This window comes from Mirounga angustirostris, unplaced genomic scaffold (assembly GCF_029215605.1).
Source record: "Mirounga angustirostris isolate CCGP_5_RB_7025 unplaced genomic scaffold, mMirAng1.0.hap1 SCAF_17, whole genome shotgun sequence".
NCBI lineage: Eukaryota > Metazoa > Chordata > Mammalia > Carnivora > Phocidae > Mirounga > Mirounga angustirostris.
In genome coordinates this window covers 48,341,110-48,358,062 of record NW_026991725.1, presented here as the reverse complement: position 1 = coordinate 48,358,062, position 16,953 = coordinate 48,341,110, and the positions used below count along the sequence as shown (strand labels likewise).

Below are 16,953 nucleotides of genomic sequence, written 5' to 3'. Positions count from 1 at the left end.
ACCTAGATAGAGCTTTTATTCTCCTGATATTTTCCTCCTGTCCTTTTAAAGCAGATCATTGTCTCAGAGGGAGGATGGGATGGGACAGAAAACAGAAATGCCTATCGTTTTCCAACAGCCTAAATCCAACAGGAGATTTTCTAGATGCCTCAGAGGCAAATAGCAAGATGGACAAAGGCTGGGGTGGAGGTGGAGCGGGGAGGGAAGCTGGGCTCCCCCAGGGAAGGAAGAGTGGGGGAGTTCTGTGAATCCCAGGCAGCCCTGCATCGTAACCTATGGCCCCCGAAAAGGGCAGTGAGACCCCAGAGAAGGATGGTGGTGGGCCATGGAGAGGGAGGTTCTCAAGCGAGGTCCAGAGGAAGCAACAGAAAGAGCTCCCAGACAAAAAGGGTGCCCGCACAGGAGGTGAGGATGCCCTTAGCTGCCACCTGTGTGCACCAACGTGGCCCTGGGCCACCTGATTGCAGAGATGCCACCAAGGATGCGTCCAGATGTACCAGGGCAAACCGGGGATCCGAGAAGCAGACAGCCCCCTCCCCAAGGGGAAGAAGAAGGTAAAGCCCAAATTGACTGTGCCGGGCTCCAGGAATGCGCAAGGAGAGGAACATCCCCTTTTGCGGACCTTATAGTCACCCTGCTGGCTCCCTTTCCTTGGGGCGCCCCCGGTGACAACCATTGCTGGCTGGGGGCCTGAGGGTGGGGTGGGAGCTATGCTGCTTCCCCCATCCCTGGCCCCGGGGGGCGGCGGACGGCTCGGGAGGGGGGCTGGGGGGAAGGGAGGGCGGCGGGGGGGGCTGGGCAGCGCCCCCACCGCGCCTCCCACTCGGGGCCCCGCGTCGGGCGGCCAGCAGGGGGCGCCAGAGGACCGGCAATGTCGCGGGGTGGGCTCCTCTGCTCCGGGCGCCGCGGGGCCGGGGAGGGACCCCCGCCCCAGACCCGGAGGGGCCGAGCCCCGCGGCCGGCGCGGGCGGCGGACAGAGGAGACGGCGCGCCGCCGGGAGCCTGTGTCCCGCAGCGGGGACTCGAGGTCGCGGCCGTCACCCCCGCCCGGGACCCCTCGGCGCCCGCCTCCCACGGGGTCCCCAGTCTGGGCGCCGCCCCGGGCCCCAGTGAGTTCGTGCCCAGTGCTCTGACGGGGTCAAGGAAGGCAGCTCTCATGAGGGACACGGGTGTGACGGTCACGGTCCCAGGGTGTGGCTTTTCTTCATATTTTGATGGCACTGGCCCTGAGTCGGCTACACCCCCGGGGGGCCCCCCCTCCACATCCCCGGGGTGGCCTCTTTGGTCCCCAGGCTCCCCGCCTACCCTCGCCCACCTCTTGGTTCTCAAGCTCAGGCCTCCTCCCACCCTCCCAGCGGCCCCCACCCCTGCCTCCTTTTCTTCTGGGCCGTCTGTCCCAGCCCCAGGCCCTCTCTGACCCTCACACACGCACCTGAACCCCCAAGGACACCCCTCCACCAGAACCCCCCTGTTAGGTCATGGACCCCCAGACCCTGCCTCCCAGGCCTGGACACCAGCATCTAATCAGGCCTAACTTCTCCCCAGAGTTCCTGGGGGGGGGGGGGGGAGGGTAAATGCAGGAGCAGAAGGACGGATTCCAGCAGGACTGGGGTCAGCGGGGACAAGGGTCAGAGAGCAAAGCCTGGGTTCCGTGGGTGGTCCACAGAACCAGAAGGCCTGTTGCCAGGTAACCAGAGCTCCCTTCATTTGCCAACCCGGCACCCTGAGCTGCTGACCCACCAGCCTCCCACCGTCTTTCCCTCCGTGGGACCCTAAAAAGCAGGAGGAAGGGAGAAGCAAGAGCCCAGCCAGCACCCCGGGCCACCCGCGGCTCCCCCAGCCACCGTTTCACTGCGAGGACCCGGCCGCCGGGCCCCCTGGCTCAGCAGCACCATGAGTCTGGGCATCATGGAGGAGGAAGACCTGGCCGAGTACTTCCGGCTGCAGTATGGGGAGCGCCTGTTAAAACTGCTACAGTGAGTCTCTCGGGTCCAGGGCCTCCCACAGCCCCCGTGCCCCCCTGCCAGCCTGCCCCTACCCCCTGTAACCCCGAGCCCCAAGTCACCTGGCCCCGACCCTGACACCAGCCTGCCCCTCCCCCCGTAACCCCGAGCCCCAAGTCACCTGCCCCCTGACCCTGACACCAGCCTGCCCCTCCCCCTGTAACCCTGAGCCCCAAGTCACCTGCCCCCTGACCCTGACACCAGCCTGCCCCTCCCCCCATAACCCTGAGCCCCAAGTCACCTGCCCCCTGACCCTGACACCAGCCTGCCCCTCCCCCTGTAACCCTGAGCCCCAAGTCACCTGCCCCCTGACCCTGACACCAGCCTGCCCCTCCCCCCGTAACCCTGAGCCCCAAGTCACCTGCCCCCTGACCCTGACACCAGCCTGCCCCTCCCCCTGTAACCCTGAGCCCCAAGTCACCTGCCCCCTGACCCTGACACCAGCCTGCCCCTCCCCCCGTAACCCTGAGCCCCAAGTCACCTGCCCCCTGACCCTGACACCTGCCTGCCCCTCTCTGTAATCCTGAGCCCCAAGTCACCTGCCCCCTGACCCTGACACCAGCCTGCCCCTCCCCCCGTAACCCCGAGCCCCAAGTCACCTGCCCCCTGACCCTGACACCAGCCTGCCCCTCCCCCTGTAACCCTGAGCCCCAAGTCACCTGCCCCCTGACCCTGACACCAGCCTGCCCCTCTCTCTGTAATCCTGAGCCCCAAGTCACCTGCCCCCTGACCCTGACACCAGCCTGCCCCTCCCCCTGTAACCCTGAGCCCCAAGTCACCTGCCCCCTGACCCTGACACCTGCCTGCCCCTCTCTGTAATCCTGAGCCCCAAGTCACCTGCCCCCTGACCCTGACACCAGCCTGCCCCTCCCCCCGTAACCCTGAGCCCCAAGTCACCTGCCCCCGACCCTGACACCAATCCACCGCCCCACCCAGACCCCCAGCCCTTGTAGCCGTGTCCCCCATTCCCAGATGCCAACACAGCCCTCCCCACACATGACTCCCTTCCCTCACGTGGGGGACAGGACCCCCCCTTGTCTCCCCACAGGCTGGCCCAGCCCCAGCCTGCCCCCGGGGCGCTCAGCACCCACCAGCCTCTCCCACCCCGTGTCTTGGCAGGAAGTTCCCCAACATTGACGAGCAGTCGGAGTCCCCATCCATCCGGCTCCTGGAGAAGAAGAAGGAGGCCAAGATCATGCACCGTGCTATGGAGCAGAAGAAGGAGGTGGGGACTGGGGCGTGGAGTGCAGGAAGGGCCGCAGGGTTTGGAGCCTGGGGACGCCCTCCCCTCCCCCCATTCTGTGGGTGGCAGTGGCTGGAGCCGGGAGTCCTGTGCAGGGTGGAAGGTGGGAGGCCTGGGGGCAGAGGCCCTGGGGGCAGGAGGTGCAGGGGCCCTCCTGACCTCTCTGCTGTCCCCACCCCAAGACATTTCAGCGTAGAATGGAAACCCTGAACCTGCGCTGGGAGGAGTTGGGCATCAAGGAGGCCCAGCTGAAGGCCCACATCCAGAAGTTTGAGCAGTTCATCCAGGTATGAGGGCCCCCAGGCTGCAAATTGCTCCTCCCCATCTTCCTTGCTTTTGCTGACTCCTCACCCTGGGTTAGCATCTCTTCACCGCTCAACAAGGCCTGGGGCTTCTCCCTTTACGTCCCCACTCATTACAGTTTGTAATTTCCTGTTTCCCTGTCACTTTCGGCCCTTCTAGACTGCGGTTCACCATTTCCTCACCTGCACCTGGTACATGCAATGTCTCGGGGGAATGAATCAATGGGTGGAGGATGACAGGCAGGGCTGAACACGTGGGGATACAGAGACGACTCCAGGGCTTCAGTCCCGGCTGCCCACCCACCCCTCCGTCCTTCTGCTGAAGGACCAGGGGTCGGTTGAAGGACCAGGCCCCAGAGTCCATCCGGAGACAACTCCTTTCATTCAGTCCTTAGAGGAGCAATCTGACCACCCAGATTTCTCCAGACCAGCCCTGATGGAGCCCTGAGGGGGCCTGGCCCAGCTCCGGGGTGAGGGATGGGGGGAGTGGGGGGTGGGGGGGGCGGAATCCCTGGCCTCCACTCGCTCGAGGGGGTGGCCCTGCTCTTAAGCAGTCTGTCTTGCTCTGCGCCTTCTCCAGGTGGGAGAGGAAGCTGATGGGGGCTGGGCACGTTCTCCAGGGGTCAGGTCCTTACTGGCCAGAGAAAGGCTAGGGGCATGGGCAGGGTGGCAGGAGATGGGACTGAGAGCTTCTCCAAGGGCTGCCAGAGGCCCAGCAGCCTGGAAATCCTGGAAAACTGTCACAAATACAGACCCCTGGGACTCTCTCTGTGCTTTCAATTGTCCTCAGGGGGGGCCCAGCAACTGCATTTTTAAAAAGCTCCCCAGGGGATTATGATGCACAATTGGACTGGTTTAGGGGACCCTGGGTCCTCTCCCGGGCTCACGGGGCAGAGTGCGAACCCTCCCTGTGCCTTCTCCACCTACCTCCGAATGTCCTCCATCCATGAAGAGGGACAGGAACCACACAGGTGCACTGTGAGGGGTGCGAGTGCCCCCTGATCCTGCGGGGAGGGCTTTGCAGAATGAAGGAGAAGGGGGTGTCAGCCCGAATGCCCTTTCTTTGAGGACATCAGTAGTCTGCACTGTCGGCTCCGGCCTCAGCCGGATGCCTCTCCCAGCTGAAGCACGGTTGCCCAGGGCCTCTCCTTTCTACAGTTGGAGAAATTGAGGCACCAAGTACCAAGCACCAAATGGGGAGGGAATCCGGGCCTCCTTGCCCACAGGGGCGGCCCGGCGATCCCTGCCCATCCCCGACAGGCAGAAGGGAGGACGGGCCCAGTGTCCAATGGGTGCCACCTCCCTCCCTCCCCCGCCCCAGGAGAACGACCAGAAGCGGATCCGCGCCCTGAAGAAAGCCAGCAAGGAGCGGGAACTGAAGAGGCAGCGCGTGCGAGAGCTGGCCAAGGCCAAGCAGGAGATGGTGGCCTTGCGGCTGGAGCACCAGAAGCTGAGCATGAAGCTGCAGGACTACTCCATCTTCAACAAGTACCTGGAGAAGGTGGTGGAGAACTCAGAGGTGAGCTGGGGAACGGGCGGGGGGACTTCCCCAGGGCCTGGGGCCAGCGCAGGATGGTGGGAGAGGCCCCTGGGAGGGGGGGGGGGTGGGCTTGTTTCTCAGGGGTCCGGGGTCTGCAGGTGCATCTGGGCGGCGTGCGTATGTCTGTGTGTGTGTGTGTTGGGGGAGCGAGGTTTCGCTTGGGACCACCAGTGACTAGCTTTGCCTGCAGCAGGATGTGGCTGGCACCCACCCCTGCTCCCCCTCCTCCCTGCTGTGTTCTGTTTACCTGGGAGTCCACGGAGAGAAGAAGGGAGAGAACGCAATGCAGAGTTAGAGAGCGCAGTGCACAGGCCGGGCCCTGGGCTGGTGCGCAGGCCTCCTTGAAACAGGGCTTTGCCCTTTGCTTGGGGCTCCTCCCCTGTCTCCTCCCCTCCTCCCACCTCTGGCCCTTCCTCCTCAGCCTCCTCTGGGGGCTCCTGTTCCTGGCTCCTTCCTTAAGCGGTCCTCGGGTCTTTGTCCCTGACCCTCCACTTTTCTCCCTGAACAACTCAAGGGACCTCCCACGGATGCCTCCCACATCCCCCATGTGACAGCAACAGGCAGGGCCCCTCACAGCGGTGGGGGCAGGGGGGAGGGGGTATGTGCCAGGTATGGGGTATGCCCTCTGGGAGGTGTGGGTCAGTGTCCTGAGGGCGGCGCCAGGGGGGACAAAGGATGGACAGCTTTCTGAAGTCCCAGATAATTTCTGAAGTCCTGTACTAGAACTAATTTATGCACATGTGAAGCCCAAATCTGTGTTATGTGTTCCATTCTAAGGTACCTATTGTACAATAAATGGTTCATTCATAATGGGGTGGGGGGGGAGTGGGGGAGACTACGTATCAAAACAGCAGATAAATTATAAGAGAGGACTCAGACTCAGAGCTGGGGGAAAGGTGTGTCTTATAACCGAGGAGCTTGGCCTGTGTCTGGCTCTGAGCTTCATGCCCCTACACCCATGGTCTGGAGTCCCCGGCTCAGCTCATCAGCTCCCTGCCACCCGAGGCCAGTCCTCCCACTGTGTGTCTGGCTCTGTGAATGGCGTGGCCTCCCACCCTCAGCCCTGCTAGAAGCGGGGCCTCCTCCTCGCCTCCTCCCCCTCCTCCCTCCCCACAGCCCATCAATCAGCAGATCTGGTCTATTCTGCCTCCTAGGTATTTCTGGAATCCGCCCCTGCCCCTTCTTCATCCAGACCCCCAGTGCACCTCATCCGGAGTTCAACGCTGCTTTATTCCCGGCCACCAGCCTGTCCCATGCCCTCCCAGCGTGATCTCCCGCCCTGCTTTCTTCCTCTCTCTTTCCTTCTTCCCTTACGTCTTTCAGAATATTGTAAGCACACGGAAAAGTATAGAGAAATATATAATAGCACCCAGGTATGCACTGCACCTTGTCAGATCTTAATATTTCCCCCTATTGGCTTCCAGTCCTTTTTTCTTAAGACACTACGGCTAATTGAAACCCCTTGGGGGCCCCCGCTTCCAAACCCGCTTCTTTTTCCCCTCTCTGAGGAGGCAGCCACCATCCTGATTTTTAAACTGCTCATGCTCATGCTTGTTATTATTTTGGCCACATAGTACATATCCATAGACTATGAAGGGTGTTGCTCGTGTCTCTTCGAGAGTTGCTTTTTCTTTCTTTCTTTTTTTTTTTTAAGATTTTATTTATTTATTTGAGAGAGAGAATGAGATAGAGAGAGAGAGCATGAGACAGGGGAGGGTCAGAGGGAGAAGCAGGCTCCCTGCCGAGCAGGGAGCCCGATGAGGGACTCGATCCCGGGACTCCAGGATCATGACCTGAGCCGAAGGCAGTTGCTTAACCAACTGAGCCACCCAGGCGCCCCTGGCTGTTAGTTTTAGATAGCATGGGTATTTTCTATGTTGCATTTTTTTTTTTAAGATTTTATTTATTTATTTGAGACAGAGAGAATGAGACAGAGAGCACATGAGAGGGGGGAGGGTCAGAGAGAGAGGCAGACTCCCCGACGAGCAGGGAGCCCGATGCGGGACTCGATCCCGGGACTCCAGGATCATGACCTGAGCCGAAGGCAGTCGCTTAACCAACTGAGCCACCCAGGCGCCCCTGGCTGTTAGTTTTAGATGGCATGGGTATTTTCTATGTTGCTTTTTTTTTTTTTTAAAGATTTTATTTATTTATTTGAGACAGAGAGAATGAGAGACAGAGAGCATGAGAGGGAGGAGGGTCAGAGGGAGAAGCAGACTCCCCGCCGAGCAGGGAGCCCGATGAGGGACTCGATCCCGGGACTCCAGGATCATGACCTGAGCCGAAGGCAGTCGCTTAACCAACTGAGCCACCCAGGCGCCCGAGAGTTGCTTTTTCTGATCAATGATGCTTTTTCTTTCTTTTTTTTTTTTTATTATGTTATGTTAATCACCATACATTACATCATTAGTTTTAGATGTAATGTTCCATGATTCACTATTTGCGTACAACACCCAGTGCTCCATTCAATACGTGCCCTCTTTAATACCCATCACCGGGCTCACCCATCCTCCCACCCCCCTCCCCTCTAGAACCCTCAGTTTATTTTTCAGAGTCCATCATCTCTCAGGGTTCTCAATGATGCTTTTTCTTAAAAAAAATTTTTTTTATTGTGGAAACTTCCCAACATATACAAAAATAGAATCATCTATTGAATGCCCGTTACTCATCACCTAATTCTGACAACCATCGACTCATCAGATCATCCCCCGGACCTTCCCACCTCGGCCATTTCGAAGCAAATGATATTTTTTTCTCATCTGTATGTCAGTATGTGACTCTCAAAGATGAGGCCAATACCTTCATCATACCCGGTAAAAATGTGATCGTAATTCCTTAATATCAAGTCTGCAGTCAATGTTAAAATTTCCCCAGCGGTCGCACACGTGCTTTGTGTACAAGTGGTTGGTTCCAGTCGGGGTCCAAACAAGGTCCCTACGCGGCATTTGGTTGATAATGTTTGTGTCTCGAGTGTCACAGACATTCTGATGCGGATCCAAAGAAACTAGACAGAAAAGAGGACATACATATGATCCCACTGATAGATTTAAGAACAGGTAAAAGTGGATCTTTGGTGATAGAAGCCACAGTTCTGGTTTCTTTGGTAGTGGGGCCAGACACTGAGCCGAAAGCGGGCGGTAGACCCTTCTAGGGTGCCGGAAACGTTCTGTCGTCTCTTCACGTATTAGCTAAGAAACTACCACCAACAAAGACTTCACTGGGAGAATCTTCCTTTCATCAGCTGTTTGATGACTTTGTGAGTCTTAAAGGAAAACTCGTTAAGTGCTTGATTCTTAATTACAGTTTTCAGAGTCATGAACTGATTCTCTGGCATCCTCCAAAGGTGACCCGTCGTGTTGTTAGTATGTTATGAATTCGTGGATTGTTGACATATCTGGTGTGTGTCGATCCTTTGCCCTTTTTCTCACTGATGTGCAAAGTGTCCCATCTTTAAACAGCGGGAGCCTCTTCAGGTTGGTACCTGCGTCCTTTGGACACCAGCACCAAGTACTCGACGGATGCTCCTGGGAGCTCCATTTGCTTTATCTGTCGCATGCTGTCACATCGTGTGTGTACTCGGTGAACTTTCGGAAACGCAGACATAAAGTTATCTCTCTGCTTCCTAAAACCCTTTAATGGAGGAAGCCCACACTCCTCCTCGGGGGCTACTGGGCACTTTTGTTACTTCCTCTGGGTGGATCTGTCCCTCCCCATCTTGAACGCAGGCTATTATTCATACTAAGCTCCTGTGAGCATCTTGAACATACCACACGTACCCGTGGTCTGTAGGCAGCTACTCCCTCTACTTGTCCTCACCTTCCCCCACTTGCCCTTGGCTGGCTGGCTTCTGCTCATACCTCTGGTCTCATTGCAGCTATCCTTTACCCCAGGAGACCTTTCCTGGATGTTCCCACCTCCTCTGATGCTGACTTGGATGTCCGCCCCCGCCCCCCCCAGAGGCTTTATCGATGCAAAGGCCAGCGTTCACACCGCCTTCTACGCAGGGAGGGTGGCCTGCAAAGTCAGGTCCATGCCGAAGGAGACAGCTGTGCCTGGCAGGCCACCCGCCCTGCTGGTAGCGTCTCCAGCCCCCACTGGAGAGGGAACCTCAGCAAATGTGAACAAATACCAGACAGCCTTATGCTGAAGATATTACCGTACATCTTTGACCAGCCCCACCCCCCAGTCATAGATTGGGCTTATCACTCCGTGTTGTAACTCTTTCCTTGTCTGTCTGTCCTCCCTCCACACCCGCCCAAGTTGTAGGCTTCCTAAGAGCAGGGTCTGGCTTCCTTATCTCCTGCTCTGTCCCTCGCATTTAGCATACTGCCTGGCTTATAAGTGGTTCTCGGTACGTCCTTGGACAGGGTAATTACTGCCTTGGGAGACCTTTCAAAATGCACCTCTCCAACCCCCGAGCCCCAGCCAGCAACCCTCTAGAATCACGTGGGGGACCTTTTTGCAAAATTCAGGTGCCAGGGACCACCTCGGACCTGTTTATTTAAATGAATCTCTTGGGGACGCCTGGGTGGCTCGCAGATTGAGCACCTGCCTTCCCCTCAGGACATGATCTCCGGGTCCTGGGAATCAAGCCCTGCTCAGCGGGGAGCCTGCTTCTCCCTCTTCCTCTCCCCCTGCTTGTGCTCTCTCGCTTGCTCGCTCTCAAATAAATAAATAAAACCTTTAAAAATAAATAAATAAATAAAATGACTCTCTCAGGGGTGGAGCCAGACAGGTGTCCTTTTTAAAGCTCCCAGGTGATCCCAACATGCAGACCGAGGACCCCAGCTCCGGTTGCATGTGCCCCCAACCCAGGAGGGCGAGCAGGGGGGACTCCAACGTCCTTACGGCCTCTGCCCTTTGACCTTGGCCTAGGGTCTCCCCGCTAGGCTGAGGCATCTAGGCAGGGGGTTGGCAGGTGGGGGGGCGGGGAGCTCCACCCACCATCGGGCCTGGGGCGGGCAGCACTGTAGTGACGGAGCCCCTGCCGCAGTTCGAGGAGATCCACGAGGTGATTGCGCGCTACAAGACCCTGGTGAGCATGCACCAGGACCTGATGCAGTCGGCGCAGGAGGGCCAGGAGAAGATCGAGCGCGCCAAGGCGCGGCTGGCGCGCTACATGGAGGAGAAGGACGACGAGATCCTGCAGCACAACAACGAGCTGGCCCGGCTGCAGATGCGCTTCGACCGCGCCCGCAGCGATGTCATCATCTGGGTGAGGGCGGGGGCGGGGGGCGTGGCTGGGGGGCTTCTGGGCGCGGGGTGAGCGAGGGACCACACACGTGCGCCACACACCTGCTCACGTCCCGGCCCCAATCCCTCCCCAGGAATCTCGCTGGGCACACATCCAGAACACTGCCGCCAAGAAGACCCTCTTGCTTGGCACCATTAAGATGGCGACACTGAACCTCTTCCAGATCGTGAGCAAGCAGCTGAAGGAGACCACCACCGTGTCCCTGGAGGACACGCACAAACAGCTGGACATGGTAAGAGGGGGCCAAGTGCCCTGGCCAGCGGGGTCTACTGAACTAAGACGGTTGTCCATTGGTCCAAGGCAAGAATGAACCCCACAGAACTGGTTCTCAAATTTAACAGGATCAGAGTCACCCTGGGGGCTGGGGAGTGTTGCCGGGCCCCAGCCCCAGAGTGTCTGACTCAGTATGTCTGAGATGAGAACCCGTGAATTTCCATTTTTCAGCAAGTTCCCAGGTGATGGTGCTGGTCTGGGTTCCACACCTTGAGAACATTGGTCGTAGTCAACACGGGCAATGGCAGGGACCCACTATTGAACTCAGTACTTGTGCAAAACAGTTCTACTGCATTCTAGAAAGAGGCTGAAGGCTCGTGCCCAAGGTCCACTCTTTGGGAAAAGAGAAAATTGGGGGTTGGGGGGTAGGGGGAGGAATCAGCAAGTTTAGGGAAGTGTTAGGGTCTTATTAGAACCAATCTGACATTTCTCTTTGAAATAGCTGAAAGGAGGGGCACCTGGATGGATCAGTTGGTTAAGCGTCTACCTTCAGCTCGGGTCATGATCCTGGGGTCCCTGCTCAGGGGGAGTCTGCTTCTCCCTCTGCCTCTGCCCCTTCCCCTGCTTGTGTGCACGCGCGCTCTCGCTCTCTCTCAAATAAATCAGTAAAACTTTTAAAAAAATAAAGTAACTGAAAGGAAATTGGAAAGGAAATACCTTTCTCACTACATGATTCAAAGCTGTTCGATGCCATGTGCATGCACCACCCCCAAATCATCTCACTTCTGACCACAGGTGCACATATCCTACTTTTGGGGAAACTCGGTGAGGGCAGATGCATTAGCCATGCTTCTCGTGCCGTGCAGAGAACTTGACTAATTCTTCGTTCCTTTGGCAAAAGCCTCGGGCTCTGCCGTGAAATAATAGAATTTAAGCTCCAGAAGGCAGGGATTTGTGTTTGCCTTGTTCCCAACTGTATCTCAGTATCTAGAACAGTGCCTGGCACACAGTAGGTGCTCAGTAAGTGTTTGGTGAATGAATATGAAACACAAGCCAATAAAAGCCATGGACTGGAAGGCACTTGCCCTATTTAACAACAACAAAAAAGTGAAACTTGGGGCGCCCTGGTGGCTCAGTCAGTTAAGCGTCCAGCTCTTGCTTTCAGCTCAGGTCATGATTTCAGGGTCGTGATACTGAGTCCCACGTGGGGCTTTGTGCTCAGTGGGGAGTCTGTTTGAGATTCTCTCCCTCCCTCACCCTTGGCCCCTCCCCCAACTCGTGTGCGCCCCCTCTCTCTCAAATAAATAAATAAATCTTTTAAAAAAAAACAAAAATAGGGGCACCTAGGTGGCTCAGTCATTAAGCGTCTGCCTTCGGCTCAGGTCATGGTCCCAGGGTCCTGGGATCGAGTCCCACACCGGGCTCCCTGCTCGGCGGGGAGTCTGCTTCTCCCTCTCCCACTCTCCCCGCTTGTGTTCCCTCCCTTACAGTCTCTCTCTGTCAAATAAATAAATAAAATCTTTAAAAAAATAAATAAAAAAGTAAAACTCATGAAATGTAAAGGATTTCACCCACTGACCAGCCCAGAAGAGGGATTTCCCCAAGCCGGACAATCAGCCTGCAGCTCAAAGTACGTAGAGCAGAATTATTGACAGTTGAAAGACTATGAAGGAAATTAATAAGAAAATTTATTCCAAAGCAGCAATTCTCAAACTTTTTGGTATCAGGAGACCTGCATACTCTTAAAGTTGATTGAAGACCCCCAAAGAGCTTTTGTCTATTGATATTTACCATATCAGAAACTCAAGCAGATAAATTAAAAAGAATTCACTTTTTTTTTTTTTAAGATTTTATTTATTTATTTGAGAGAGAGAATGAGAGACAGCACGAGAGGGAAGCGTGTCAGAGGGAGAAGCAGACCCCCCGCCAAGCAGGGAGCCCGATGCGGGACTCGATCCCGGGACTCCAGGATCATGACCCCAGCCGAAGGCAGTCGCTTAACCAACTGAGCCACCCAGGCGCCCCAAAAAGAATTCACTTTTAAGTGATAAGAAGAAGCTGATCAACATCAATGGCGTGCTTGATGAAAAACACGTTTTCGAAATAATACTTTGTGGGACAAGTTGCACTTTCACAAATCCATTTAATGTCTGGCTTCATGGAGGACAGGTGGATTCTCCTCTCTGCTTCTGCATTCAACCTGCTGTAATAGAGCCCTATGTCACTGAAACACCCCAGTCTGATAAAAAGCCGCTCATGAAAGAAAAGACAAGTAATGTCTCCGTATTACTGAAAAAAGGACTTTGTCCCTGCAAACCCCTGTCCCTGGCAGAAGGGTCTCAGGGACTCCTGGAGGTCCTCAGGCCCCTCTCTGTTAGCTGTTGTAAAGCAAGGAGGTGCTCATCTCCAGCTCCACAACCCGCCCAAGCATTCCCTGCTCAGACCCTAGCTCCCAGCCCATCCACTCCCGATTTTGAGCTTTCTATAGGAACACTTCCTTCTGCTCAAGTTGTTATTTTAAAAATATCCCACAGCGGGGCGCCTGGGTGGCTCAGTCGTTAAGCGTCTGCCTTCGGCTCAGGTCATGATCCCAGGGTCCTGGGATCGAGCCCCGCATCGGGCTCCCTGCTCGGCGGGAAGCCTGCTTCTCCCTCTCCCACTCCCCCTGCTTGTGTTCCCTCTCTCACTGTGTCTCTCTCTGTCAAATAAATAAATAAAAATCTTTAAAAAAAAAAATATCCCACAGCATCCCCATAGGACGGGAGCCTACGGACAGACATACACATGATTAACTAGCCTGAAACAATTAAAAACAAGGACCTGGGAAAATTAACGTTACAACCGAAGGTCCAGGCCCGAGCGAGAAATACAGACTGCAGATTCTTGGAGTATAAAGGACAGTAGCTCAAGAGCTTCAGCAGTTGGTTCTGTGCCTCCTGATGACAAGAAGGAAAAGCAACACATAGTTCTTGTACCAAAATGAGAAAACGTAGGTGTGCTCAGAGCAAACCTTTTCCGGTGCTTGACTCTAATTGAAATTTCCCAAGGAGGCTGCAGAGACTCCTAGCACATGGATGTTCCCAAAAACATCCCTATGACGCATCCAAGCACAAGCTCTGGAAGGCAGCCACTTATCTAGAATTGAGGAGCATGGGCCCACAGTACAACTTAGGAAGCATGATTTTGCAAAAGGCTGAATTTGAATTCAATGGTACTGTGTCTTGGAAGGTCCAGCGCGATCCCTGAACAAAACCCAAGCTCACTGGAGTGGCATTTTCCTAATTGTGCTTGGCAAATTCTAGGACCCCAAGAGGTGGTTAAGTTTCCTATGGGGGAATCAAAGGAGCTCGTGGACTAATAGGTTTGGAAAATTCTCAGTGAAGCAAAGTTAGATGGTCTTTGCACACAGGACTCCACCGTCTTTGCTATGGTTCTGCCCTGAGACTCTCCGAGCAGATAACATTTCTAAAGCTAACTTGACCACAGAAACTTTTTGTGGGGGAGTGTGATGACTGGTTATAAGAACACAGAACATGGGTGGCTCAGTTGACTAAGCGACTGCCTTCAGCTCAGATCATGATCCTGGAGTCCCGGGATCGAGTCCCGCATCGGGCTCCCTGCTCGGCGGGGAGTCTGCTTCTCCCTCTGACCCTCCTCCCTCTCATGCTCTCTGTCTCTCACTCTCTCTCAAATAAATAAATAAAATCTTAAAAAAAAAGAGTCTCCTTTGTAAAAAAAAAGAACACAGAACATGGAAAATTCTGGGCTTGTCTCCTCCGTAACCTTGGGGAAGAGACTTTAATTCATTGACTCTTTGTTTCCTCTTTTACAAAACAGGAATTGTATCCATAATAGTAACAATATTCATGGCAGACAGGGTTGTCGAGAGTTTGGGACAGTCTGTGTAGTCCCATCTCCAGGAACATTCTCGAAAATGAGAGATTTTAGAACTGAGGTCTTAGAGGCCATCGAGGTCAACCCGTTCTCCCCATTCCCTTTTTGAAGATGAAGAAGCTGAGTCCCATAAAGATGAACTGATTTGCCCAGAGTAGACCAGGTCCCCACGTGGCACACGGAGCCCGTGTTCTTTGAAACAAGCTGGTGAACAGAACTCAAGCTTCCCTTGTGACTCAGGATTGTCAAAACGGGCATCGGTTCTGGGTTCCAAGTAAATGCCCCCCTTGAAGGCTATTAAATTGTGGGTAGCCGTCTCCCCCAACACTGCTGGCCCCCTCCTGCCAGAGGCTTCTAGTACTGGAGTCTGCCCAGCATCCCCTCGTCTTTCCCTCCATCAGACTGTCCACCGTTCTTCATGCCGCCTCCATGTCGGCCCCCAGGAGCTCCCTGTTTGTGCCTCCCAGTCTGCTAAGCCTGATGAATAACTGTCAAGTAAGGGAAAGTTAAATGCTTTAAGAAGTCAGTCCCAGAGAAACAGTGACTCCTTCTAGGTTATGCCCTGACGTGCTCCGTGTGGGGACAGGGTGGCCTGATGCTGGGTGGGCTAACTCGGGTCCCCTTGCCTTGTTAGATCCAGCAGTTTATCCAGGATCTGTCGGACATCTGGGCAGAGGTGAGGAAGAAAGAACAACAGCAAGTCCGGGTCTAGGGAGCAGCCGCGGTTCCAGAATGTTCTGAGACAGAGACAGAGAGAAGATGGGTTCGTGGTGAGCTTGCGGTCCTGTCAGCCCAGTCCGGCTGTCTGGGGACCCCTGTGCCTTTCTGCTGGCGAACACCCTGCCATTTTCCCTGAAAACATTAAATTCTGTAAGATGTTTGTTTCTAAGTTCTGTCCCTTTTTGGTTTGTTCACGGCGAACATGGTCCATTGAAGGGAGAAAAGCACCCCCTCTTGAAGCTAGTCACTTAGGCAGCCCAGGGACTCGAAAACAAATCTCGGGCCTGGCATGTCCTAGGCTTTGGACTTGCACACAGAAAGAGACCAGCAGCGGGGTGAGTACCTAGGACCCTTCTTTCCTCTATCACTTCAAAAAAAATTTATTTTTGTAAGTTGGGGTTTCTAACCGGAAATTCAAAGACTCACTAGAAACTACGAATGCAGCTTCCCAAGTCGGAGTGCCATAGGTGGTGAGTCCAGGACTGTCCCCAACCTAGGGACCAAGCCCTGAGCCCTAGCCACCGGGACCCTACAACACGCAGTGTGGTACCAGCGACGCTAATATGGGAATAGGAGGCAGGCTGCCGAAGGACGCATCTCAGCAGGTTGGAATGATGGTCAGAAAGCAGCAAAACTCAGGCGCCTGGGTGGCTCAGTTGGTTAAGCATCTGCCTTCGGCTCAGGTCATGATCCCGGGGCTCCTGGGAAGGAGCCCCACATCAGGCTCAGCAGGAAGCCTGCTTCTCCCTCTCCTCCCCTCTTGCTATCTCTGTCTTTCTCAAATAAATAAATAGAATCTTAAAGGGGAAAAAAGAAACCAGCAAAATTGAACCGAGTAGAGATTAATGTAAAATTTCGCACTCAGGGTCAAAAACTCAAATCAGGTCAGATCAGAGAGCAGACAAAGAAAACAGCATTTATTGAACATATATTCATGCACACATCATCTGGGTGAAAACCCCGCGGGGCACCACTATCCCTGTCTTCGGGGTCGCTGGCTACAGATGACGAGGTCGGGATTCACAGTGGTGCCTCCTGTCCTGGGCCAGTGCTCCCTCCTCCAGGCTGCCTCTCAGAAGGTGGGAGCATCGTTGCCTTCCCCTCCAAAGCCAGTAGCAGAGCAGGACGGGACGAGGGGTCCCCACTGAGAGGGCTGGGGCAGCCTCCCCTGTGGGGATCCCGCTGGGGGCAGCAGGTAGCCCTCACTTGGGATAGACAACCTACAGGTGCAGGTATGTGCTCCCCAGACCAGCTGCATCAGCATCACCTGTGAACTTATTAGAAATGCAAATTTTCAGGCCCCGCCCCAGGCCTGAGAGTCAGAAACACTGAGGGTGGGACCCAGGCCCCGCCCCCCCCCCGGCTTTTTAATAAGCCCTCCAAGTGATTCACCTGGCCCAGGGTCCAGGTGGGAGACGCTGTAGGGGGGTCCCCCGGGGAGGGTGCAGCAGTCCTGGCCTCACGTGGCTGGGTGTGAGCTTCACTGGGGGGGGGGCAAACCTCCCACAGAGTCTCTCGGGTGGGGGGGGTCCCCCACGCCCCCTCACCGGAAGCAGCCATAAAAAGAAACTCTGGGAACTACAGGGCAGTCTGGCCCCAAGCCTCCTCTGTGTCACAGGTGAGGGCCAGGGCCGTGGCCTCTGGGAGGGGCTGGGGGCAGAGGCCATCCTGAAAACCCAGGATGGTGAGGTCTGGGGGTGCTGCCCCTGGAGCAGTGGGTAGTGGTGCTGGAAGGAGATGGGCGTCAGGGCCCTCCGGAAACAGGTTTGTGGGTGAAGGGTGTG

At 55.5% G+C, this 16,953-nt stretch overlaps 1 protein-coding gene across 1 annotated transcript; it reads left to right on the top strand.

The window, feature by feature from the left end:
* The first annotated feature begins 1,587 nt into the window (after positions 1-1,587).
* On the top strand, positions 1,588-15,161 carry CCDC42 (coiled-coil domain containing 42). Its single transcript, XM_064582739.1, has 7 exons — positions 1,588-1,976; positions 3,123-3,228; positions 3,429-3,533; positions 4,870-5,067; positions 10,082-10,303; positions 10,416-10,574; positions 15,084-15,161. The coding sequence occupies exons 1-7, from the start codon at positions 1,894-1,896 to the stop codon at positions 15,159-15,161; spliced, it is 951 nt and encodes a 316-aa protein (XP_064438809.1). The 5' UTR covers positions 1,588-1,893.
* The last annotated feature ends 1,792 nt before the right edge of the window (positions 15,162-16,953 follow it).